The sequence below is a fragment of the Onychostruthus taczanowskii genome, unplaced genomic scaffold (genome assembly GCF_017590055.1).
Source record: "Onychostruthus taczanowskii isolate IOZ18803 unplaced genomic scaffold, ASM1759005v1 scaffold298, whole genome shotgun sequence".
Lineage (NCBI taxonomy): Eukaryota > Metazoa > Chordata > Aves > Passeriformes > Passeridae > Onychostruthus > Onychostruthus taczanowskii.
This window is the reverse complement of record NW_024500327.1, coordinates 35,402-51,116: the sequence shown is the minus strand read 5'-3', so window position 1 is coordinate 51,116 and position 15,715 is coordinate 35,402. Positions and strand designations below refer to the sequence as shown.

At 54.9% G+C, this 15,715-nt stretch overlaps 1 protein-coding gene across 3 annotated transcripts in view; it reads left to right on the top strand.

Annotated features, from left to right (window-relative positions):
- PTK7 (protein tyrosine kinase 7 (inactive)) overlaps window positions 1–15,715 on the top strand; it is a 34,759-nt gene that overhangs the window by 13,895 nt on the left and 5,149 nt on the right. The window contains exons 2-14 of one of the 3 annotated variants that reach the window (XM_041408261.1): window positions 8,356–8,649; window positions 9,193–9,295; window positions 9,810–10,000; window positions 10,610–10,757; window positions 11,659–11,789; window positions 12,036–12,302; window positions 12,524–12,657; window positions 13,042–13,177; window positions 13,280–13,399; window positions 13,540–13,689; window positions 13,940–14,090; window positions 14,452–14,579; window positions 14,862–15,065. In XM_041408261.1, coding sequence (XP_041264195.1) covers window positions 8,356–8,649; window positions 9,193–9,295; window positions 9,810–10,000; window positions 10,610–10,757; window positions 11,659–11,789; window positions 12,036–12,302; window positions 12,524–12,657; window positions 13,042–13,177; window positions 13,280–13,399; window positions 13,540–13,689; window positions 13,940–14,090; window positions 14,452–14,579; window positions 14,862–15,065 — 2,157 coding nt within the window. The other 2 variants (XM_041408260.1, XM_041408262.1) reach the window with 2 other exon arrangements.

The following is a 15,715-nucleotide window of genomic DNA, read 5'->3' as shown; positions in this document are numbered from 1 at the left end:
CAGAGCATTTCTTGGAAATGCTGCTTTGTGCCCATGATTGCTTTCCTGGGTGCAGAGTGAGTTTTTGATTTTACTTTAACTGGAATGGGAAAAGATGTCGTTTTAAAAACCTTATATGATGAGTGCCCAAAGACTTTCCAGATGTGCTGCTCGCTGTGTTCAGAGCCCCTTGCCTGACTCAAACCATTTCCATCTGGCCTGGTGGTTTACTGCAGGCCTGCCCATCTGAGAGGCTTTCTCCACTGGAACCTCTCGCATGGAGGATCACGCTAGCTGGAAATAATTTGGAGATGCAAAATATCTCAGGGTGTTTGGCTTGGCTGCTGTTCCAGCAGTATCTGCTAAGCAGGGAAGAGCCTGTGAGTGGAGCAGGCATGCTCCCAGCAGCTGCTTTTTGTGGCTCTAGGGGCCTGCCCAGGAGGCAGGGGGCTTTGCTCACGTTACTGAGCATTCATGATTTTCCTTGCTTGCTTCTATGGCTTTAGCTGGTGCAAGTGAGCCTGCTGGCTCTGTGCTTGTGACCAGGAGGGGAGCAAAAGCTGACCCATGTGTCGTTCCCTGTTCTGGCATGCCAAAAATCTGCTTTTATATGAGTGTGTTCGTAGTGAGCTGTGCCAGGAAACACATGGCTTGCTGGAGACATGAATGGGAGGTCTGTATGGGGCCCTGTGCTCGCTGAGAGCCTCGCAGGGACAAAGAGCAGATGCTGGTGTGCATTGCTTGCTCTTTGGCACTCTGTGTCCTGGGGGCTGCAGCGGATGGGGAGCAGAAGATGGGATAAGGTACGAAGTGCTTGGCTGATCCAGTGGTGGCAGAGAGGACAGGACAGGAGGCCAGGTGAGTGGTTTTACTGCCTGCTGCTCTTTGTGGCTCTGCTGGTCTGGAGAGGGCTGGCTTGCTGCTCTGGAGATGTGGCTGTTTGCAGTGAAGGATGGGTTGGAAGGAGCCCAGGCACTGCAGGCAAGCAAAGTGCTGCTAATAGCTTAGGATGACAATTGTGGATGGGGATGTGGGAGAACAGGAGAGATATTTCAAGCCCATTGGGCCCTAGGTAGCATGTGGGCAGAGGGACTGTGCAAGCTGTGCCTGGCTGCAGCAGGAAGAAGAGGCTGTCGGGAGAGTTGCAGTCCTGAGCATTAGCAGCACTTCGGTGTCTTGAGTGTTTCTCCCTTGTGGGAAGTGCTGCCAAGGCTGCGTGGGCTGAGCCGCTGCTGAGCAGCGCACAGGCAGCACATGAGGAGTTAAACCTGCCTGCAGGCTGTGGAGCCTTGTTCTGACAGAGGGCTTGTCAAGTCCTCTGGACCAGCAAGCTCAGGATGCTCTAGCTCAGTGATTTCATTGCCCAGCCTTTGGAAGCAAGCCAGGGCTTGAACGCAGAGTTTGCTGCTCTTTGATCCAAGAGTGACTAAAAGCAAAGCCTAAGTGCTGGAGCCATTCCCGAGGACTTGGCAACTGAAGGAATTGCTGCCTGCAGACAGTGATGTTTGAGTTGCTCCTAAAGACAAGACCTGTTTGATAATGCTTTCTGGGAGTGTGATACTGAAACCTGTGAGAGGCCAGGACCCCAGGCCCTAACACCATCCCTGCTGTGCTTTTTGTGGCCTGGGGATAGAGCACAGGTCATGGTCTTTTCTTAAAGTGTGAGCTGATGTCTTTCTCAGAGAGTAGGTGATAAATCAGTCCTGTGTTTGGGACATGGGACCTGAGCTTCTCAGTCTCTTCTGCTCTTTTTCCTTCGGGGACTGCCTTTCTTGTGGCCCCTAGCTCTGCCCCTGGGCTTGCAGGGAGCCAAGTCACCCTCCAAGCTGTGGTTCTGGTTTGTTGGTTTTGCTTGGGGTTAGCAGCAGCTAAACATGCTGCTGGGGGATGCAGTGGCAGCTCTGCCTGTGTCTGCCTTGCCTTGTTGCAGGTTTACAGAGCTGGGAGTGAGTGCATTAGCTCATCCAAATCCTCCTTTTCCTTAGTGGTTTCTCATCAAAGAGCAATAGCCTGTCTTGCTGCTGGGCAAATTGCAGGGGCTTTGTTTCTTCAGTGGTCTGAGCAGTGCAGGGGCAGAAGCATAAAGGTCACAGTGTGGATATGGTGGGGTGGTCATGTATTGAGAATGGATTCTGAGGGGTCTAAAAGCTGTCGCTGCCAACTTGCTTTGCTGAGGTCTGTTAGTTGGCTGGCACATCCAGAGTTAGTAGCTGAATTTAAAACTGGTGAAAGGGTCTCTTAATCCTGGTCTTTCAGTCTGAATCTGAAGTGCTGCAGCCTGGGGATAGATTTAGGCTACTCCTGCTGTTCACCTCAAGTTAGTGGTGAGGACTGGAGCATCTCTGGCCATCTCAGTTTGCTCTCTCCCAGCTGTATCCCTGGACTCCATTCTGCAGCAAAGTGCATTGTGTGGTTACTGCAAGGGGCCCAGGGCCTTCCCTTAGTGAACTGCTGTGCTCCTGGGGTGCTGCAAAGGGCCCTGCAGGTTTGGGGAGCCAGGGGGAGCAGGCATCCCAGCTGTGTGCTGCAGCAGTGCCTTCCCAGGGAACATGGCATCTTTGCTAGCTATGAATGAAGATGGACAGGGAACAAACGTTTAGCAGTGTGTTGCAAAGCTCTTGGTCTCCTTCAGTGCTGAGCTGGTGGTGTGAATACATTCAGCTCCTGCCTCAGGTCTGAGACTTGCACACTCATTGTGCAGCCCCAGGAGGAGCTGGTTCCGTGGTGGAGCCGGGACAGCTGTGAGCTCCTTGCTCTGACCTGGGAGCATGTGAGGTCCACTCTGCTTTGAGAGGCCAAACAGATGCTGGCCAGTCATGTCCTCTGCCAGAACAGCTGGCTGGGCCAGTTTTTGCAGCTGACTGCTTCCATCACATCTTGGCACTTCTGGGTCTTAGTTTTGTTTCTTCTAAGCCACGTTTCCCCCCTGCATAGCTGGGGTAGGTCCAAGGCCTCCTGCTGGCAGGGAAGAAGAGGAAGAGGATGGCTCTCTTTTGGGGAGAAAGGATGGATGCAGTTTGGGTGCTGTCCTGGGCACTGGAGATGAATTGCAGCTCCTCTAAACTGCTGTTCCAGGTGCAGAGCATTAAAGAAATTGGCTTGCACATCTGGCTGAGCCAACCCAGGGTGAATTTTGCTGAAGTGCTCCTGGAAGCAAGTCTGCAGAATAATGCTCCTGGGGCCTGGCTGGAGAATGGGGCTGGGCTACAAGCTGCAGAAGCACCACAGTGCTGGGCTTGCTTTCCAAGCAGGAAACCTTATACTTGCACAAAGCCCTCTCCTGAATCCCATTCCCATGCTTTCAGCTCCTGGTTTGGTTGCAAGCAGCTTTGGGATTACTCATATCCTGTGGTGTCTCAGAGATTGGTAAACTCTTGGGTACGCAGTGAAATGGATCCTCTCCTTTTCCCTTTCTGTCCTTTGTCCAGAGCTCTTTTAGTTCGGAGGAGCTGGTGCCCAGGAGCTGTATATGGATGTGGCCATTTTGGGGTGGATGGAAGCATGGGTCTCCCACAGGGCTGGGGATGTGGAGCCCTGCATTGTGCTTCCAGCTGCCTTGCCTGTTGCTCCCCCAGCAGGGCTGTAGGTGAGGGAGGTGACTGTGGACTCAGCAGGAATCTGAGGCTGTGCAGCAGCTGAAGGCTTTGTGGTCGAGGCCGCATTCCCAAGCGATGTCGTTAGGCGAGGAGACCATGGTTTTCGGATTGTTTCAAGATGTAAGCAGCCTGGCCTGTCCAGCAGGGCAGGAGATGTGCTGCCTGGTCTCCTCAGCTTGCACAGTTGCTCTGCAGCACCCAGATGGTGTTGGGCTGCTGGAGTGCCCCCAGGTGAGCCTATGGAGCTGGCACTGAGGCATTGAAGCAGTGAATTTTAGTTAGCACTTCTAGCTCTGGAGAATAGTCCCAAAGACATTCCCAGTCCATGCTGAGTCCGCTGCCACATCACTGCCTTAATGCTGTGGCAGCCTTTGAGGGGGTTGGCTACCATAGGGCTGGGTGTCCTTTACCAGAGTTCTTTGCTTCCTGGCAATCCCACAGGATGGAAAACTTACTCTGCAAGAGCTTAGACAGCAGTGACTGACTTCACAGAGTTGCTCAGAAGTCTGTCCTGGATATGGCTTTGTTGATTTTATTTGTCACCCTGAAATGCTCTGCACATGCTCAGGCTGGAGTCCAGCAATGGTCCTGGGAACATCCCAAGACAAAAAAGTGAATTGAGATACACTTGTTAGAAGCTAGGACTGGTAATGCAGGTATGTTAGTGCCACTGTTTTTCCTGGGAAGCTGCTATTGCCTTCCTAAAAAAATGAAATTAGTTTTAAGCAGAGGGTACTGCTGCCTGGAGGATGCTGTGTCCTGCACTCAGATCTTTGCCTGAAGGATGATCTCAGAGCCAGGATGGGATCTGAGCCTGCTCTTCTCTCCATCCTTGTGCATCCTACTAGTCTGTGTCCCCTCCCTGCAGATGATTTGCCTTGTGGTGTGTGGGAATGATACCCTGAGGACCTGTAGGTACCAATTCAACCTCCCTACACAATTCACTTAACCTTTATCGCCTCAACAGGAGGGTTTTGCATTTCAATTAAGTATCCTTTGGGTAGCACACTACCGGGTGTTTTCAAGTGTGCTGCATTTCAAACATGTTTATCTAATCTGGCTGAAGATTTCCTGAAAAGCTTTCTGTAGCCACAGTTGAGACTGTTTTAGTCCAGAAACATGTGTGGAGGGTTTCTTTTCCTCCCAGCCAGGGGTGGCTTGTGTCACATGCATCTGCAGAGGCCGGATGTTTGCCAGCACACACATTTGGGACTGCTCCATGCTGCCTTGGCTTTGCAGGACCATGGCTGGCCCAGCTGTGTTGCTGGGGGATTGCTCTGCACTGGCTCTGTCTTGCTAAGGCTGATGTGGCATTGCTGGATAGTTTTTGAGATGACTCCCACTAAGGGAATCGTTTTGCTTTGTTCAGCAGCTCCCAGCAATGTGTCCCAGCCCAGATGAGCTCATGAAACCACAGCAGAAGTTTTTGGGAAGGTGTCCAGTGTGAGCTGGGGTTGCCTTTGCTCTCTCCTCTGAGGTGGCCTCCAGTGGCTGAGCCACACGTGGCCATGGCTGTGCCGCACAGGAGAGCTGGGAGGTCCTGCAGCTGCTGAGTGGAACAAAGAAAGTAATTTTCTTCTTTATTCAGCACCGGGGGAGATTGTTGGCTTTGTTCAGGTTTTACACAAACTCCAGCATAATGGTATCCCACAGAGCAGCCCTCTCCTTAGACAGCTTCCCTGAGCCTCTGTCCCAAAAGCCCAGGAGGTGGAGGGGATGCATGGACCCTGCTGGCTGCAGCCTTTTCCGGGGCCAGGGCTGTGCAGCAGTTCCCATCTCCAAACACTGGGCCCTGGTGCTCTGGATTGAAGTACTGTGAAAAGCTGTGTCCACCTCTGGGCTTCTGATGTCTTGCACCCCAAAACTCAAGGAGGATTCCTCTGGGCCACATCTAGCTGCTCCTGTCTTTCATTGCAGCCCAAATGTGATATATGGTTGGGACAATGCTTTCCAGCATGTGTAGCCAGTTCACCAATGGCATCTTGGATGCTACTGTCAAAACAAAACACAAGTTTGTGGCTCTTGCTGCACTTTAACGTTTATTTATCCCAGTTTAACATTTATTTATCCCACACACCTGTGCTCATGAGGTGTTCATCACAGGCATCTTGCTTGAGCTGAAAAGCTTGTGTCCATTTCCCCAGCATGGAAAACAACTTGAACAATTCCTCCTGTTTCACCAGGGAGCTGGATCCCAGTGTTTCCTGACACCTGGTAAAATCCCTGCTTCCCGTGTGAGACTTGTGCCAAGCCACCATCATGTCCTCTGTCCACAGAGCCGTGTCCCCCTCCCTGGACATGGGCATGGTGAAGCAGCAGGATGGTTGTGATGAGGCAGCTGAAGCTCTCAGGTGATCAGTGCTGAGTAAAGTGCACTTGTGCTCTCAGTGATGGGCTGAAAGCAGCTCTCTTACATTGGTAATGCCAATGATTTAATGCTAGAAGTGCGTGTAATTTAAAATATAACATCTTAACACCCTAATGGTCTGCACCTTCAGGGAGAGGTGTCTCATCACAAACTCCAGCATTAGCATGATCAGTAGGCTGGCACTGCAGGAGCAGAACAAACCCATCTCCTGTATGACTTTGTGTATCCTGCCACGTCGCACGTGCTTTATGCCATACAGCTGTGGTTTGATGGGCGTGTGCCTGGTGTCCTGAGGCACGTCTGGGGAACACAGCAGACCTGGGTCCTGTAGGTTCAAACCTGAGTGGATCTGACTGCTCTGTTCCCCTTTCCTCCTTCCCGTTTGACCCAGCAGCCTGCTCTGGCGTGAGCTCAGCTCCTGATGTTCTGGAGCTTTTAGGCAGTGGAGCACATGGCTGTGTTTGAGTGAGCTGGGGTGGTTGCTGCCTTGCTGAGTGGGGACAGATCTGATGTGACACATGTTCCTGCACGTTGTATCACCTTGAGGCGTGTGTTCATCTCGGGTGTGTGAGACAGCTGTCACAGACTGATGGATAGTTCCTGCCTTTAGGGGAGGTGCATGGCAGCTGCCCATGGAGACTTCACTGGATATGGTGACCCTTGGAGCACAGCATGTTGATGGCACTTGGCTCAGTATGAGACCCAGGGAAACGGGACCATCAACAGGTTCCAGAGAAGTGCGTGGAGCTGGCTGTTCAGCTGCAGAAGTCAGAACAGCCAAATTCAGAGTTCACAGCTCTGGGATCAGAGAAAATTCAGTTGGGAATTCAGTGACAGAAGCGTCACTGCAAAATCCAGCCCCTGCTCCTGGCTGATGTGTTTGGGACATGTATGAAGCCCTGTTTGAGTGCCTGTGTCAGTGCCTTGCTGCTGCTGTGAGTGGGGAGCACAGACCAGCACTGCAGGAAATGTGTGGCTGACACTGGGTGCCCATGAGCAGCATTGCCTTGGCCCCTGTGCTGTGTAGCAGGCTCCAAAGGCTTTCCAGCATGGGAAGGGCTCTTGTGGCTTCCTGGAATTTGATGGTCTTCAAAAGGTCTCTTTTGGGAAAGGATTCCTTATCCCTAGCTCTGTCTGACTGAGATGTGTTGTCAAATCGTATCCCTTCACCAGGCTTTTATACAAATGCCGGGTAGGAGGATGTGGCTGAGTGTCCAAAGAGGAGCTGCCTCTCATCTGGACTTTGATACTGCTCATGTAACTTATCCAGGCAACCACTTTCTGAGGCTGTTCCTCTTGCAGGGGTCGGAGCACACTGTTTTGACCATGCTCTTGTTCGTCTCCATTCTAAGAAGCTCGAAATCTGCCTGGCTTGGCCCCTTTCCCTGCAGAGCATGGTGCTGCTAACAGGGTCCAAGAGCCATCCTCATGTGCTGAATTGCCTTTTGTTTGCTTCCCTTGCTTTTCCAGCTGGTAACCAGAGCAGAGCGCCTGCAGGCTGGCTGTGGGCAGGCAGCAGCCAGATTTGGGAATGTGTCAGAGGTCCCTCAGCAGCCATGCCAGGCACTGCCCAGGGAAGCACTCTGCCCGAGCTCTTGGATGGGCATTAGTGTGTCAAGGAGGGCTCTTTGGGGTTTCCATCTCTGTGGAGAGATGCCTCCAGCCCCTCGGGCCACTACCAGACCCCGAGGACAGCTATTGCAATTTATTGTTTCCGCTTCTACTTGCGAGTGGGCTGAGTCACCAGCGCAAGTTTGTGGTGTCCCTGTTGCATCCTCTTGTGCTGTGTTCCAGCAGCTGCTGTGTTTATTCCCATAGATAATCCTTGTTCCACACCAGTGTTTCTCTGGGTAATTGCTGGCAATGTGGAGGTGAGTCAGAGACAGTTCTGAGGAGAGGGACTTTGAGGAAAACCTAGAAACAATCTGTGAGTGTTTCTGGTCAGGGACAATCTTGATGCAAGGCTGGAGCTTAGGATGCATCCCAAAAAACAGGACAAGAAGCACTCCAAGAAACACTGCAATTGCCCAGGAAGCTGCTTGCTCTCCAGGGCTTTGTGACTGCCTTCCTGGCTCACACATTGCAAGACACCTTTCTGTTCAGGCTGGAAGTGTGACTCTGTAGTGGGTCATGGGAGCTCTCTTAATGCCCCTGTCCGCAGGGAGCAGAGGGCCCTCCTTGGCTGTGGCAAGCTCAGGCAGCCCTGTTCCAGTGATTGCTTAAAGCAGCTGTGCTGGCATCCAGGCACAGGTCTGTTAAAACTCTGAATGAGTTTTGACAGATGTGCTTTGAGCTGTGTTTCTCCTAACATGGCTCTGACTGTCTGGAGACCCTTGAGAATGACACATGCTTACCTGAGCCATTCTTCTGCTTCCCTTGCTCTAAACATGCCCTCCCTTTTCTGTCTTGCAGCCGTGGGGACCCAGGCAAGCATTCTTTTCACAAAAGAGCCGTACTCCCAGGATGCCCTGCACGGCCGCAGCGCCATCCTCCGCTGCGAGGTGAAGGAGCCGGCGGACGTGGAGTTCCAGTGGCTGCAGAACGGCCTTCCCGTTCAGGACACGGAGCAGCGCTTCAAGGAAGGCAGCAACCTCCAGTTTGCTGCCGTGGATCGGCACCGGGATGCCGGGGTCTTCCAGTGCCTGGCGAGGAACGTGCTCACTGGGGAGGAGGCACGCACGGCCAACGCGTCCTTCAACATCAAGTGTGAGTGTGGGGCGAAGGCGCCCGGGGACACACCACAGCCCGGGGCTGCCCTCGGTGCACGGGGAAAAGCATTCTCTTTAGGCTGGAAATAGTTTTTCCAGGCTGTCTGCTAATGCTTGTGTGGGTCAGACAGGGATTGGATGGTTTGGGCTGCTCAAGTAGGATTGCTCTCCAGCTGCCATGTCCATCCTGCCCTGTAGTCCTCTTGTGTCTTCTGGTGTCCCTGAGGCTGTCAGAGATGCTTTCTACTGCTGCTTTTCCTCTTTGTTCATATGAAACTGGGACATTGCTGCAGCAAGTGTGTCCTGGGCACTGCAGGTCCTTTCAGAACTCATCTTAACCCTCAAAGAACAGCTACGTAGGGCAAAGTGGGATCTCTGCAGTGTGGGCGTCTCTTTACTCCACACTGGTTTGAGGGCATTTGTATCTCTAAGCATGCTTGTACCCTTGCTGCCTCCTGGTTATCAGTGAGTCACCAATAACCACCACCTGGGCTCTGTAGGTTTGGAGAGCCAGCTGTGTTGGTATTCTTTGATCCCACAGGGATTGAGACAGGCAGTGTGGTTCTGAAGCAGCCGGCCAGCGTAGCTGAGATCCAGCCCTCCTCCACAGTGGTGCTGCGGTGTCACATCGATGGCCACCCACGGTAAGGGTTGCCTCCTGAGGAGTGGACCCTGCCAGGGGCCCCTGCACCTTGGCTGTGTGGTCTCTTTCTCTCTCTCTCTCTCTCTCTCTCTATCCCCCTCCCTCTTCCCCGCCACCTTTTTCTTTCTGCTCCTCCCCCACCTCCCCTCCTCTCTCCCGCAAGAATTCAGTAGAGTCAGGGAAGGCGAAAGGCAGGATTGAGCCTGTGCTGAGCGCCGTGGGAGAAGGCAAACGGCTTCCCCAGAGCCGCGTAGCGAGGAGCACAGTAAGGATGGGCTGTCACAGTCCAGTTGCTGAGCTGCTTGGTGTGCTGCAGTCACTCTCCGTCGCTTCCCAGTCGTGTCCCGTCCACTTCGGCTGCATGTCTCATGGCTTCGTGTCTGTGTCGGGGCCGGCAGCGGGGACGGAGAGCCAGGGAAATGGGCCATCTCTGGGCTGTCTCCTCCGCACACCCGCTCTCGGGGCAGCCCTGACGGTGCCGTGCCCCCGGTCACCCGCTCGCCCCTGTCTTGCAGCCCCACGTGGCAGTGGTTTCGGGATGGCAGCCCCCTCCCGGACAGCCACGGCACCTACTCTGTCAGCAACAAGGAGCGCACGCTGACCCTGCAGAGCGCCAGCCCCGATGACGACGGGCTCTACTACTGCTGCGCCCGCAGCGCCGTCGGCTCCGTCTGCAGCCACAACAACTTCACGCTCAATGTCATCGGTGAGTTGTGTCCCAGCTGTCACACTGCCCTGCTCACAGCCTCCCCTCTGCTGCAGGGGAACCTCGGGCTTGTGCGGCTTTCCTCTGTGCAAAGCCTCTGGGCAGAGACAGAGCCAAGGAATCCTGGCCAGCCTGGAGCCCAGCCCTGTCTGTGTGTGTTAATTTGAGCAGATTTATGCTGTCTTCTTTTGTAATGGAGCACCCTGGAGGCTGTAGGTGCTTCTGGTTTTGCTAATGTCATTGCCATGTGAGTAGATGCCCTGTTGGCCTTTGGAGGCAAGACCTAAGGAGGACAGGAATTGTTGACATTAGAGGAGTATTTGGAACTGGACAGGGGAATTTTGCTGTCCAATGTCAGCTTTGATCTGTTCACTAGGAGCCAGGGTGCTCAGGGCCTTGCTGGAAACAGGAGGGGTTTTCCCCTTCTGAGCAGCTCCCACATGCAGTCCTGGGCTCTGAGTCCCTAACTCCAACTGTGCTGGCACATTTTCCTCCTTTGGGCTTGCAGGGCACACCCAGCTCTTCTTTGAGCTTTTCCCAGAGCACTGGTGTGGGGACACCACAGGCCCCTCTGTCCCTCTCACCCTCCTGTGGTCTCTGCCATTGCAGACGAGAGCTTTCCTCAGGCAGTGATCGTCCCGCGGGACCTCATCGTGACCAAGAACGAAGAGGCCATGTTTGACTGCCAGTTTGCAGCTGTGCCCCCTCCCACGCAGGAATGGCTCTTTGAAGACAACCCTGTCACCAACAGATCCAAGTAATAGGGACCCCAGTGATGTGGGCAGGGCTGGGAGGAGAGGGGCACTGTGTTCCAGAAGAGAGAGGTCAAAGCCTGTCTGTACATGAGTGCAAGCATGCAGCATCAGAGTGGTGATGGGGATTGGTTTCTCAGCTTGGCTGGCTTGGGTTTAGCAGGGACCTCGTGCATGGCATTTACCTGAACAGGACTCAGGGAGCAGTTTGTCCTCGCACAAATCTGTGGGGCTGTCATTTCTAGATGCCTGTGCATGATAACCCCACATTTAGGGATGTCTCTCAGCCCTAGATGTGGTGATTCTATGGAGCCAGGGAAGCCCAAGCTCCAGACACCCACTTGGGGCAGTTGACAGTCAGGGATGTGTCCCAGTACTAGATGCAACACACGGTGATCCCCAGACTTGGGAACACCTCCCAGCTCCCAGCATCTGCACAGCCCATGGCTCTCTTGCACTTCTATATCCAAGTGCATGGTGATCCCCAGAGCCAGGAGTGTTTCTAAGCCCCAGGCAGCCTAAGCATGGGCAGTCTGCAGGGCAGGGACAGCGATCCCGGAGCCGGGATGTGTCTCTTCCAGACTCTGGAAAGCGAGCAGTGCCATCTGGGCAGCCCCCGGGCGCCACCTTGTGTCCCCTGCCCCTGGCTCTGTGTGCTCCCACAACTGGCTCCTGCTTGGTGATGCATTTTTTGGTGGGAGCCAGCTCTTCAAGAAAAAAAACTTCTACGAGCTCATTTCCTCCATGAAGAATGTGTCCCAACCATCTCCTTGTTTACATGTGGTGGGAAGCTTTGGCGTGGCATCCTCCTGGTTTCAGGGGCTCATGCATGACATCTCAGCGCTGTAGCTCTGGCCATGTCCTGCAGAGATGCCCACTGAGCCCTTCCTCTCCCCACGTGCCCAGGACCACCGTGTTTGCCAATGGCTCCCTGCTGATCACCCAGGTGAGGGCTCGCAGCACCGGTGTCTATAAGTGCGTTGGCCATGGGCAGAGGGGGAAAACTCTTGTGCTGAAGGCAACTCTGCGGCTGGCAGGTGAGGTCCTGGGGCTGGTGACAGGGTGGGCAGTGGGTCCCAGAGCTCCAGTGCCACTCTGGAGCTTTGTGACAAATAGCAGCGGGTCAGTACGTGCAATGGTTCATCCTTGCTGTCTGGATGAGGGGAGAAAACAGTTTGTGTGCTCTCACCTTTAAGTGGTGCCTCCCCTGTGAATGATGGTGTTGGTGGGTTGGCTGCATGTTCTTGCCCTCTTTGAGCCCTGTGGTCTCTTGTTCCTCTCAGAGATCGAAGACATGGCACCCTTCTCCCCGAAGGTGTTGACAGCAAACCAGGGGCATCGCGTGTCCTGCACTGCCCCACAAGGCATACCCACACCCCAGGTCTGGTGGGAGAGAAACCAGGAACGAGTTCCCACTGCTGGCAGGGTGTACCAAGAGGGAGAGCAGCTCATTTTCGCCAGTATCACTGAGATGGATGCAGGGATCTACACGTGCCATGCTGCCAACAAGGCTGGAGAGAAGAAACAGGAGCTGAGCATCACTGTGGCTAGTAGGAAACTTTCTGAATAGGGTGGGAGCAGAAGAGGGGCTGGACAGGGGGTTAGGGTGAGCTGGGCAGCGTGGCTCATTACCTCACTGGTACAGAGAGGCACCTCTCATGGCTGAGCTGCGGGGCCCCATGGCTGGTTGCACAGTGCCTGTGTGTTCTGCACTGCTGCTGGCCAGAGGGGTAGTGAGTGTCTCTGTGTAACCCCTTGCCTTCGTGCCCAGCGGTACCCAAATGGGTGGAGATGCCCAAGGACAGCCAGCTGGAGGAGAGCAAGCCAGGATACCTGCACTGCCTCAGCAAGGCCTCCCTGAAACCCACCGTCACCTGGTACCGCAACGGCGTCTCCATTTCTGAGGTGAGGCCACAAGGCAAGCCCCTGCCCCTCATGGGCACTCCTGCTGGGCACCTGCTCTGCTGCTGCTGTTTCTCACCTTGTTCCTAGGCCCAGCTTCCCTGTCACCCGCACTTTGGCCCTATTCCTGGCACTAGCTCCATCCTACTGATGTGTGGGTGCGCAGTTGGCTGTCTCTTGCCACTTGGCTGGCAGTCAGCCCTGTGCTTTTGGGGCAGGGGTAAGAAAAAGGTCCCGGCAGCTTGTCTCCGTGTGGGTCTCAGCAGGGATGTGTTTATCTGAAGCATGGTGTGGCATGCGGACTGTCAGCAGTGCCACAAGCGAGGGCTGATCCTAGGGCTGGGGACAGCGTCATTTCTGCCCCGCTCCTTCCCCCGCTCTGGGCAGGACTCGCGCTTTGAGATCTCGGAGAACGGCACGCTGCGCATCAACAACGTGGAGGTGTACGACGGGACCATGTACAAGTGTGTGAGCAGCACCCCGGCGGGCAGCATCGAGGGATACGCGCGGGTGCACGTGCTGGGTATGCTCACGTCCCTCCCTGGTGGCTGCAGGTGTGATAGCTCCAGCTCCGGGGTGTCCTGTGGTGGGGAGGGAGCCTAAACATCTCCTCTGTCTGTTGCAGAGAAGCTGAAGTTCACCCCTCCACCTCAGCCCCTGCAGTGCATGGAGTTTGATAAGGAGGTTACAGTGTCCTGCTCAGCCACGGGTCGGGAAAAACCCACCATCCAGTGGACTAAGACAGGTCAGGGGGATTTGGTTGTGGTGTGCCAGCTTCTGACCCGAGGCCACGGGAATGTTGCCCCACCTCCGGTGTGGGTGAAGCAGCAGCGTGGCCCCGTGCGTCCTGCATGACTGCTGCATCCGTCCTCTCGTGTCCTGCAGATGGGAGCAGCCTGCCGTCCCACGTCAGCCACAACGCTGGCATCCTGTCCTTCCACAAGGTGAGCAGGAGCGACTCAGGGAACTACACGTGCATCGCCTCCAACAGGCCGCAGGGCGAGATCCGTGCCACCGTGCAGCTCGTGGTAGCAGGTGAGGGCTCTGTGGCAGGCAGGGGCGTTTCCTGCTGTGCTGGCTTGGCCTGGGTGGCAGAGAAAGCAGTGTCTGGCCTGATCCCGAGCTGTGTCCCACGGCACTCGAGTGTCTGGTTTTTTGGCAGCTCTTTGAGTGCAGCCTGGGAGGGCACGTGCCACTGTGCCACCGTGCTGGCCGCGCTCCCTTGTGGGAGCTTAGCACCATTCCCAGGAGCTGACAGCGTTCGTGTTGGCCTCTCTGCCTTCAGTTTATGTCACCTTCAAGCTGGAGCCAGAGCACACGACGGTGTACCCGGGCCACACAGCCATGTTCCAGTGCCAGGCAGAGGGGGACCCCGTACCGCACATCCAGTGGAAAGGGAAGGACAAGATTTTGGATCCTGGCAAACTCCTGCCCAGGTACACAGCCTCCATTCCAAACTGACACGTGGCGCAGCAGGACATTCCCAAGTATCCCTCATCCCTGCCCAGTATGAGGGTGCCAGTGGTGCAATCCTGGGTTCGTAGCTTAGTGGGCACGTAATTGACTCCACGTGCCAGGACTTGGACTCTCCTGGCCCCAGGGTTTCCCTTTCTGCCACAGCCTGCCAGGCTGTGATTGAGCTGCAATCATCTGTTCTTAGGTGTTGCACAGCCTGATGGAAGCTGATGGCACTGGGGACGTGGGGCTGAGGCATTCTGGGGAGGTGGGGCTGCAGGTGCCCCAAGCCTGCCTCTGCCCTTGGGTGTTTGCAAAGAGCTCTGTGTGTGTGGTTGGCAGGATTCAGATCATGCCCAATGGCTCCTTGGTGATTTACGACGTCACCTCCGAGGACTCTGGAAAATACACCTGCATCGCTGGCAACAGCTGCAACATCAAGCACCGGGAGGCATTCCTGTATGTTGTAGGTAAGGAAGGTGCCCAGTGTTGGGACATGACCTCCTGGAATCCCTGGCAGTTCTAGGCCCTGCTTCTGGCTCTGGTTGTGCCTGCCAAGTAGTCACAGCAGCATCCCCGCTGGAATGCAGCAGAGTGTGCTGTGGGATGTGCCCAGTGTGCTGTGGCTGGGTGAGGAGGTGGTCACCAGCGGGTAGGGGGCTGGGGGCTTTTCACGTCCCTCCAGCAAATTCCGAGCAGGATTTGGGAAATCCCTCCACACCCCCACGTGTTGGATGCTCTCTGCCTCACAGACAAGCCAGCAGCAGAAGAAGATGAGGGACCTGCCAGCCACACGCCCTACAAGATGATCCAGACCATTGGGCTCTCAGTGGGGGCAGCTGTTGCCTACATTATTATCGTGCTGGGGCTGATGTTCTACTGTAAGAAGAGGAGAAAAGCCAAGAGGCTGAAGAAGCACCCAGAGGGCGAGGAGCCTGAAATGGAGTGTCTGAACGGTGAGGCCGGTACGCCTGAGGGTGAGGGCTTCGCTGCTGGCTCCCTGTCCCTGTGCTGGAGAGGCTGAGGGGCAGGGAGCTCCCCGGGAATAGGACAACTCCTGACCCATGGTCTCTCGCTCTGGTTTTTGGCTGGTGGCAGAGACCTGCTGCCAGGTGAGAAATGGGCAAGGTACCGTGAAACCTGAATCCCAGCCTCACGTTGTGCCATCTCTGCCTGCTGAGTTATGTCTCACTCCTGCATCCCAGCACCTGCACGTGGGATCACATGTCCCAGGGGAGGGAAGGATCCCTGTAGCAATGTAATGAAATTGTAGTATTCTGCTGGCCTCTTCAAATGAGAGTTCAGCAGCTCCTGGTGCTGAAGGGAAGGTGTGTCACTGAACTCCCTCTCTTATCTCCAGTGAGGACTTGTAAGTGGTGGAGTGCAGTTGAGTTTGCTGTCCCTAATTCCCTGGATCTCCCCATACATGCAGGTGTTCCCCCTCCCAGTTCTCCAGCACACAGCTGTGCATCCTGATCACATGCAATTTGCTGTGAGGGCCTGGAAAAATATAACTGCTTGGTTTGTCTCCTGGTTTTCTCCTTGCATTGGCACTTTGAGCAGAGCCAAACCTCCAGAAGAGAAGTCTGGCTGTGGGAAACCTCCT